The 10,821-nt window shown below is 39.1% G+C and overlaps 1 protein-coding gene across 1 annotated transcript in view; it reads left to right on the forward strand.

Moving 5' to 3' along the window:
- hepacam.L (hepatic and glial cell adhesion molecule L homeolog) overlaps positions 1-6,433 on the forward strand; it is a 32,906-nt gene extending 26,473 nt beyond the window's left edge. The window contains exons 6-7 of the mRNA XM_018225725.2: positions 1,262-1,332; positions 5,607-6,433. Of these exons, the coding sequence (XP_018081214.1) occupies positions 1,262-1,332; positions 5,607-5,909 (374 nt within the window). The 3' untranslated portion in view covers positions 5,910-6,433. The remainder of the gene's footprint in view (positions 1-1,261; positions 1,333-5,606) is intronic.
- Positions 6,434-10,821: the final 4,388 nt, after the last annotated feature.

Raw genomic sequence — 10,821 nt, forward strand, 5'->3', positions numbered from 1 at the left:
CTCTTCCACAGTAGATTAATAGATCCAAAGATCTGCAGAGATGAATAGAACTCATTAACCAGAGCTTGTCACTAGGCTTATGTGATGGTATTTGGTCATGGCACACATTACTATTATAGCTTGCAAAACTGAACCTACAAGATACCTCTTTTATTTTCAACAGGAACTTACTTACCTGCAAAACTGTTATAATACTTCTGCATGTTACATATCAATTGATTCCAGATTATGGATAAATAACACAAACACATTTGTGATGTTTTATAGAAAGTATAGGACAATAACAATATAGTTTTAAAAAAAACTTTCCTGGTGGTGTTCTGTTTAACAAATTTTAAAAAAAAACAGGGCCCTGCTGAGATAAATTTTTAATTTTGATATGTGCCAGCAGGTGCAATTCTTTTGCTCTCCAAAATGTAGCACATATAGTGGCATCTGTTTCCACAACTCTGTAACGTGGGCATCAACACACACATCCTACTTTGTGCATAATGTTGGAGAGGCAGTACAAAGTCCAAGGCTACTGGACTTTGTACTTAACCCTGGTATTAAGTACACGCCTCCCTTTAACCCTGGTTATAAAGTACACGCCTCCCTTGAATGCTATACTAGGTGCTTTTTAAAATACCCTGTGCTCTGGGTAGGTCCTTAAGGATGTATGGGGGCTCTTAATGACTCAGTTTTGACCCCTTAGCAATCTTGCCTCTACCCCTATTAAAGAAACCCTGCAATTGAACTGAAGATGCTTAGATGAGTGGTGAAACATTTTTAATATTACTCAAAAAGTGGAGTGGCAGTGTATATTAGTGATGAGTGGAATTTTTCTCAAGGCCAATGACACCAATGTATAGTGTACAAAACACTATACATCTAAATTGCAGCTAATAAACATCCAGTGACCCCAATGTTTGATAAAAAGTCACCCAAAAAAAAACATTGACCTACACCCTGCCCTAAGAGTATAAGCTCCCAACGGTGCAGTTCTTTGCACTCCAGCACTTCTGTGATGGATACAGCACTACTTACATTGAGCAACTCCATATTCATTAGGAGTGGAACATGATGTGTATGTATGCCGTCTTCTGCCCATACATGTCCCCTAACTTTCACTTCAGTCAATCAGATACTGGATTTTTAATTCGGTTTGAGGTACAGACCCCAAATGTGCACAATTTTGTTGCTTTTAGTGTCTTAGCACTTGTTTGGGACATGTGTGAATTCACCTGCAGTATGTTAACAAATTCTCCCATTTTGTTTGCAGTTGAAATTATGTCACGGAGTGGGGAGCCTGAATGTAAGAATCCTGTTGCTTTATACAAACTGAAAGATAAGGTGAGAATAATTCCTTTTGCTTTGAGCTTTACAAGCCTGTTCAAAAACTAACAACAAACAAACAAACAAACAGAGGAATATACATAATGTATGCATTTGGGTGCCTATAAAATAGTGATGTGCAGGCCAGCCCGATACCCGCGCGAAACTGGAAGAGGAAGCCGGAAGTGGAAGCCGGAAATGGAAGGTGGCTTACACTGCCGGCTTCCTCTTCCGGCTTCCCGCTGGTATCGGGCTGGCCCGCACATCACTACTATAAAAGTATTATTGAGGAAAAAAGGAGTAAGTAACAGTGGATACTGTTTGGTAAAATAAATATCAGGCTCTTTAGATTTAACAATTTGCTAAAAAAAAATTTGAATACTCAATACCCACTTACAACTTGCAGTGAGGGTTAATGATTCAGAAGGGTGTAAGCTTTTAGTGGTATTGATGAGCTACACCCCATAGATCATAATGTTATTAAATTGCTCTTCTTGACAGAAGAGTTGATGAATGGAAATATATGGAGCTTCTAGTAATCTTCCAAATAATAAGAAAATAATGAGACAGAAAAAGAAATCAGAGGAAAAAATAAAATGGGTGCATCCACCACTTAGATGTAATAGCCTGTAATTGTACAAATGAATAGAGTCCTACAAAGAGTCAACTATCCAGAGATACCTGTGGCAGTAAGGCATGTAGTTCCTAAATCATATCTGTTGAAATGAGCCCCAGACTTTGAGAAATGTTTTCCATCTGTCTAGTTACATGTTATAGATAAGAGTTTTACAGTCCAACAGATTGATGCATGAAATGATGAACTATGTGGAGACGTTATAGCATGTTTCAGCATATCACAAATTATATTAAATCAAGTTTTAAAGGAATTGTACAGTGTAAAAATAAAAACTGGGTAAATAGATAGGCTGTGCAAAATAAAAAATGTTTCTAATATAGTTAGTTAGCCAAAAATGTAATGTATAAAGGCTGGAGTGATTTGATGTATAACCAGTCAGTCTATACACTACTTCCTGCTTTTCAGCTCTCTTGGTTTACACTGACTGGTTACCCTGGCTACCAGGCAGTAACCAATCAGAGACTTGAGGGGGGGCCACATGGGTCATTTCTGTTGCTTTTGAATCTGAGCTGAATGCTGAGGATCAATTGCAAACTCACTGAACAGAAATGTACCATGTGGCCCCCCTTCAAGTCGCTGACTAACTCAGAGTTATAGAGCTGAAAAGCAGGAAGTTGGATTCTGGCTATTTTATTAGACATCTGTTCACTCCAGCCTTTATATATTACATATTTGGCTAACTAACTATATTAGAAACATTTTTTGCACAGCCTATCTATTTACAGTTTTTATTTTCACACTGAACTATTCCTTTAAGACTTGTATGTAATAAATGCAATACTTTTATTCACCAGTAGATGTCGCTATCGCTCTAGTAACCAACATTTTAAGGAACGTGTCTCCAAATAGAATTGTATCCATAAAAATATATCTTTTACTAAAACTGTAAATATACAAAGGTGCAAAATTCTGATTTTTATAAGCACATAAAATAAGAGAGACCGGAGAGTCTGAAAGTAAAATATAATATGTATTTATAAAGAAGTTATCTGCTACTGCTTCTGAATTAAACACAGACAAAATTAATGTTTGTAAGCAAGTAATGGCTGGATTATTATTTATACACTACAAAGTGTATTTTATGTTGTTCATTCTTGCATAATGACTACAAAATAATGAATTACATTTACCTGAATTTTACCTGGACGTCTACCTGTAAAGTTTTCCCAAATATGTTAGTGATCTGTAAATACAATGCAATTATATAAATAAGGTCATGTCATTAAGCAAAGTCCCTTACTTTACCTGGTATCTGTTTTTTTTAACTGGAGTTTCAACTACACTTCAATAAAAATAATTAATAATTTCAACTAAGAAATTTTCATTTCATGCTAAAAAAAATGCTAAGAGTGTTTGGAAGCTGGACAAATTGGCTCAGTTCACCCCTGACTGCCTTAGTGAAAATGTAATTTATATTATTAGCAGGTGACATAAGAAAAAAGCAAATAAAAACACCTAATAACATCACCCACATGCATTTTTTCAGTACCCTAAATACTTGGTGGCCTGTTGATGTATTCCTTAGCTACTGGTAGTGTTTAGAAAGAGTTTTCAACCTGCTTTTCTGAACTTACTTGTGTATCTGTTGATGTCCCATCCAATGGGGAAGAGTATGGACATTGGCAGATTAATTGTTTTGGATTTACAAAGTGATTACAATCCTGATGTTCTGTCTCATCAATGCCCAGGTGGTCAGGCAGTATGGGTGATATCATAGAATCTATCTGACCAAAGCCAAGCATCTATAGCTACATTAGTAGCAGCACTTTCCACAATTACCCAATCTGCCAAGAATTCTACAAACAGTGGCATAAATAGATGCTACCATTGTAAATTCAATTTAGGGCCCCAAAATATTGGTAAATTTACCTAACCTACCTAAGATTTTAATCAGGGTCTATTAATTAGGGTCTCACATTAGGCCCTCTACACTCCTGCCCCCCCCCCCCGCAACCAGCAGGGTCTGCATCCTCTGTAGTTATGCCCCTGACTACAGAGAAATCAAGAAATATAGTAAGTGTTCACATGTTGTAAAATTGTTTTTTATTTTTTTCAAATGAAACTAAATTGCACTTACAATGTAACAGAGAATAATCCCTGTACAGCACTCCACTACTCTTGATAAAGTCAAGACACTGACCAAAATGCATTGGGAACACATTGAAGGGATTTTGCTGATCATTTCCTATTCTCTTTTACAATGCAATTGTCACGGCCGGCACCCAATACCAGAACAAGTGCCAAGTACCCTGTACTCGGCTCGGCTTCACCAGTAGTGTGACCACCTTTGGGCTTCGGGAGGAGCCCTCAGCTTAATTGGGTGCCACCTGGACTTAACGAGGGGTACAAGGCGAGATGTTCTGGCTGGCAAAGGGGCACGACCGGATAGCAAGAGTCTTTGGGCAGAAGGTCAAGGACAAGGCGTCTGGTGGAAACAGAAACAGGACAGACCAGATCAGGACAGGCAGATAACAGAATCGTCAGGCAGGCAAGGGGTCAAAACCAGGTAATCAGACAGACTGGATCAGTCAGAAGGAGTTGTCATTAGGCAGGCAAAGGTTCAAAACCGGGTGATCAGACAAACAGGATCAGGCAGGCTCGGTAGTCAATAAACAGGCAGGATCAGGATACAGAGGTCAGAATAGTCAGGAACAGGCTGGGTCAAACACGGATAGCAAATTCAGGAACAGGTAGCACAAGGCTCAGGAAACCACAGGATATGATCCTATAAGGGGCACTGGCTACAGGTCTGAATGGGCCTTAAATAGGGTCCCAATTCGCGCCAAAACATGCGCAAATTCGCGCCATTGTGCGCTGGCGCAATCACGCCAGCGCCTTTAAGAGACGCGCAGGCATGCCGCGGGCGCCCTAGGAATCCAAGATGGTGCCGGCAAGGGGAGGACAGGAGCGGTGCAGCGGGTGTCCACGCCAAGGACGCGGCGTGGACCCCGCTGCCCACTAGACCACCAGGGTAGGTTTCTTACAGCAATATAGGAATAAAGGTGCTGATACAATTTTACATGATAGGAGTGCACCCCTTCTTTTATGATTATTTGTAGACTTTGCCATCTTTGGTCCAGCAGATTAAGGAGGCAGCACCCCATGTGGAACACTTGTTGGAACTATCAAACCATTTGTATTTAACCCTTGGACTTATTTTCTTATACTATGTGCCAAGAAATATAGTAAATGAGTCAGTGATATTGGTAAGGTAAGCCTTTAAAGTGCTGTTACATAAAGCATATTTAAGGATATTCCCTGCCTATACAGATATGGGATCTTTTATATCCAGAATGTTTGGGACCTGGAGTTTTCTGGGTTAACAGATCTTTCTGTAATTTGGATCTTCATACCTTTAGTGTACTAGAAAATAATACTGTTTTATTATTATTACAGAGAAAAAGGAAATCATCGAATTTGGACTATTCCCTAGTCAAAGTACACAAAAATAGCTAGAAATTCGAATTTTTTTAATTCGAAAATTCACCTCGACACTTTGCTAAATCTGCCCAATAAATAAGGGTAATAGAAGATTACTATTAATAGAAGAATAATTGACTTTATTACTTTACACATCCATAAAGCTGTTTTATAGTAACAATAATAGAGTCTTGTAGTCATTTCAGGCAATACTAATGCTTATTGTATATTTAAGGAATCTACTGAAGTAGAAGAAGACTCACCAACAGAATCCAGAGCTGCATCTGATCATGGGTCTCCCAGTTATGTCAGTAATGTATCTTCTGGCAGATCCCCTGGCCCTCCAATTCCCTCTGCACACAAGTGCCACCACTCCCCAGCACAGTCATCACCTTCCACCAGAGAAAATGTATCTCCATCTAGTTCACCTGCCGTGAGTTCTGAACACAGAATTACTGCTCGATCTGTTCGGACAGTTGGAGCCCACAGTAAAAAAGAAGAAAATGAAGAAGATAGAGCTGTGGAAAGCAACAACTAATTCTAGTAATGTTCATGGCTATGCTATAGGAATTTGAGCTGCATGCCATTCACACAATCAGTATGACTGGGACAATTTAAAGGGATACTATCATTATAAATCATTATATAATTGCCCATTCCCCTTCATGCTATTTAAATCCCAACCTCCTGTTTAAATGTATAAATGCATCAATGTTTCTTCTAATTTTCTTTAAGCCATGTCTACAACAATGATATTTTTTGTGCACTTTGAAAAATCTGCAGATGTGTGGTCAAATAAGTCCCAAAATATTTGGTTTTGCTCAAAATACTTACCAAAATTGGTTCTGGCCTCAAGAAGATTTTGTGACACCTACTTTTTTAGGCTTCTGGTCCTGGGGGGTTATTTACTAAAACTCAAATTTATTTAAAAATTATTTCAAAAAACCCTCAATAATAATTGTAAACCCAAGTCATACAAATTTTTCAAATTTGACGCCCAAATTGCTTGATTTTTGGGTTATCACCCGAAAACACTGAATTTTTTTTACAATTTTGGACACAACCCAGTGCAGATCACGATATCTTCGAATTGTAAAAGGGATATAACCCACTAACTTATACATGACCTTGACAGGTTTGAGATGGCGGATTTTCAGATTCTGACTTTTGGTTCCTTTAGGGTATAATAAATTTTGCAAAATTAGAGGTTTTTTTCCTTGAAAATTTTGAGTTTTTGCCCAAAAAACCCCAACCAGAAAAAAACAACGTTTAGTAAATAACACCATGGGTCATGCTGTGTGGCCATGGAACTACAAAGACCTGCAGTACAGCATTTCACACTAAGGGGCATATTTATTATGTGTTGTAAAAAACAGGGGAATAATTAGCCAAACAACGCCAGATATCGCCTTGTAATAAAACGGCGTAAAAATGGTGTAATTTTTATATGCAATTTTTCTTTGAGCAACTTCCGCTGGAGCTTAAATACAAAGGTCTGAAGCAGTGTAAAATAAAGGTGGAAAAACTGGTGTTGACATGGTGTAGAATAACACACAATTTGATAAATTCACACATAGATTTACACAGCTTTTTACACCACTTTTTCCAGCAAATTGCGTTTTTACACAGCTTAATAAATATGCCTCCAAGTGTCTTTAGCACACATCCACAATGGAGGAAGCTATACAGTCTCCTACCTCTATTTACAGTACAACCCTACAGTACATAGTGCTCAAGGGTCATTTCAGAAAACTTAAAGGGCAAGGAAAGGGTAATTTACATGGGGGTGCCAATATGTTAGGCACACCCCAATGAATGACATATTTTTAAACCATATTGCCAGAGGGCAATATGTTCAGTATGTTCGTAGAACACTGATCTGGGAAAAAAGTTAGTGATTTAATACCTATATACAGTACATGAATACAATTATTGAACTGCCATTGCCCTTGCCCTTTAACTCAGCAGATGTGACATATAAATCAAGCCATATAAACTACATTTTGTTTTAATAGGAAAGTAGTTATTGTTACCTGGCAAACAGAAAAGCTTTATTTCTATAAAATCTGTATGCAAATAGAAAAAGTTACTACAACTCACATGAATATTAAATCACAACATGCAACACTAGTGCATATTGTGCAACATTACATGCTGTATTCCTTCAGCCATGCAGCATTTTTGCATTGATAGTAGCATCCCTTTAATGATGCACAGTGTTTGGGATAAAGCTTGCTTGTAGGCTATATTTATATAGTTGCAGGGATTACAATAATGCCTGTTATAATGCAGAAATCTAAATGGTATCATTTAGATTTCTGCATTATAACAGGCATTATTGTAATCCCTGCAACTATAGTAACAAAATGAATAGCAAATCTACTATATACTCCATAGCCCTGTCTTCATAGCCAAAATAAAGTGACTTGTTGGCATATTGTAAGTATTGTAACTAAGTTATGTGTTTGTGTTGGGTCATAGACTGTAGAATTATTTTTCCTAACAAGATACATATGCAAGTATTTAAAAAACAGTAAAGACATTGGGTCTGATTGACTGACTGAAATTCACTTTTTTTAAAGGGATATTTGTATCTTTTTTATAGCTTTGTTCCCCTTCATTTGTGTGACCCAGTGTGATTACTAGTAAGGATGCATTAAATTCCAAATGATTATAATCACCTGACATCAGAAGATGTGACTACGCATATTTCCCCCCATCCCCCGGGGATTTCTCTAGTTTGCATATGAAAATTAGTATTCAGAGTTGTTTCGGAATTTGTCCAAATCCTTACAAGTATAATGCATGTTATACAGAAACAACAACATGAAGGGGCACATTTACTAAGCTCGAGTGAAGGATTAGAATAAAAAATACTTTGAATTTTGAAGTATTTTTTTGGCTACTTCGACCATCGAATTGGCTACTTCGACCTTCGACTACGACTTCGACTTCAAATCGATTCAAACTAAAAATCATTCAACAATTCGATAGTCGAAGTACTGTCTCTTTAAAAAAAACTTTGACTACCTACTTCGCCACCTAAAACCTACCGAGCACCAATTTTAGCCTATGGGGAAGATCCCCATAGGTTTTCCTAGCAATTTGGGATTGAAGGAAAATCGAGGGAGATGTATACTGAATGGTCCCTGGTCTAGTAAACCACAGCAAACAATCATATGCATGTTATTTCATCACATATTTTCTCTTTACCAAAGTAAATTATTGATTGCTCTGCAATTCCAAATCAAGCCATTCAGATGAAACGTGGCTACAAATTGTACCTAATGATATTTAATGACATTGGAACAGTAAGGGCAAAACTGCATTTCAATTCTGGCCAGTACGATTGACTGACCTGAACCAGTAACCCTGCAAACACACAGCTAGGTGGGAGGCCATATACATACAGAGAAATTGCTAAGCTCCCAATATACTCCAGCTTCAGATCTGTCCTTCTTGTCTTAAGAGTTTTCAAAAAACACAAAGTATGCCATAGTTCAGAGATGTTTTTCATAAAATTGTCTTTACATGTGTTTTCATAATTTAGTCATATAAGTATTTTTTTTATTACCTATCTGATCCCCCATGTTACTGTCAAAATCCTTTTTGCTACGCCAGGAGTCCCAGCCTGTCGTCACTGTTGTCCAACCCCCCCATCTTTTGCTCTAATTGGGCCCAGTCACACCATACTTTATTGTAGCTGCTCCAGGTGCTTAGGGCTACAGACCACCCCCGGAATCTGAGACAAAGCATCAGCAATTTCATTAACTTCAGCTGGTATGTGCTTTGCCCTTAAATCTATATTGCATTGCAAGCACCGCAGCATGTGTCGCAGAAGAGCTAGCACTGGGCGAGATGACGTCAAGTTATTGACTGCTGCCACAGCTGCCGTATTATCCGTCGAAACAGATTTGTTCGCCAACAACTGACCCCACAGTTCTACTGCCACCACAAGAAAGACAAATTACTAGTGAGTTTATTGGTTTCCCATTCCTGCGGCCATTGTCCTGCACACCATCCTTGAAAATATGCCCCGAAGCCAACTGATCCTGAAGCATCCATGAATAGGGCAATCTCTTAGTTCTCGACTGTCTCCCCCAGCCAATAAACCTTCCATTATAGTCTCGGAGAAACAGAGGCGGGCCAAGCAGGCCGGGCGCCCTAGGCAGCCCAGTCAGCCTGCTCGCCCCTTCCTTTCCCCTGTCATTTGCGCATGCGCAGTAAAGACGTTCCCCGGCGCACATGCGCAGTAAAGACGTTCCCCGGCGCGCATGCGCAGTAAAGACGTTCCCCGGCGCGCATGCGCAGTAAAGACGTTCCCCGGCGCACATGCGCAGTAAAGACGTTCCCCGGCGCGCATGCGCAGTAAAGACGTTCCCCGGCGCGCATGCGCAGTAACTCCAATCCCGTGAACCGAAACGCCACTCAAACGCACGGAGCATATTGCAAACAGATTTCCAGGTGGGTTCAGTCTAGGGGTAGGCAGAAGAGGTAGCTGCCCAGCGCCCCCCAATCATTGTGCCCTAGGCAGCTGCCTCTTCTGCCTACCCCTAGTTCCAGCCCTGCGGAGAAAAGAGCTCCAGACCGCTAAGTCTGCCTTGTGCCCCGAATTGAGCCTAATGAAGTGGTGAGGTTGTGTAATGCCAGCTATCACCAAGGCCAACCCTCTAGAAAAAACCCTTCCCATGGGAATAAATCGGCAAGTTCAATTTTCCCAATAAAGATTGAAGCTGTTTTAGCTTTTTTGCCCTCCTAGCATATCCTATTTCCTCTGCCAGTACTGCCACTTTATCCTCCAGTTTTTATTTAAGAAAAGAAAATTAACTCTTAAAATAAATAAATACTCAGACTCTACAGCCACCCAAGGAGTGTTATTCAATTAAAAAGAAAAAAGAAAGAAAAAGAACCGTGTTTGTGATTGTATCAGATTCACCAGACCTCTTGTATTTAAGACACACTTCCCTTGGTATTTGTCACAATGATAATGGTTACTTAGTTTATATTTATTGTATAAGTTTAAATAGACAACCTTATCTGCTTAAATTAACCAACTTGATACTTTTTTATAAGTCTCAAGGATAAGCTGATAACACCAGGTTATATGAATTTTGAAAATTACAATGTTGCTTATTGTTGAGATAAAATAAGTTCAGCTTCACCCTGCTGTATAATGAATGAATATAACGTGCCATGTGTAATATTCACCATAAAACGTTTTTATTAGGGATGCAACGTATCCAGGATTTGATTTGGGATTCGGCCAGGATTCGGCCTTTTTCAGCAGGATTCGGATTCGGCCGTATCCTTCTGCCCGGCCGAACCGAATCCGAATCCTAATTTGCATATGCAAATTAGGGGTGGGGAGGGAAATCACGTGACTTTTTGTCACAAAACAAGGAAGTAAAAAAGGTTTTCCCCTTTCCACACCTAATTTGCATATGGAAATT

The sequence above is a fragment of the Xenopus laevis genome, chromosome 7L (assembly GCF_017654675.1).
Source record: "Xenopus laevis strain J_2021 chromosome 7L, Xenopus_laevis_v10.1, whole genome shotgun sequence".
Lineage (NCBI taxonomy): Eukaryota > Metazoa > Chordata > Amphibia > Anura > Pipidae > Xenopus > Xenopus laevis.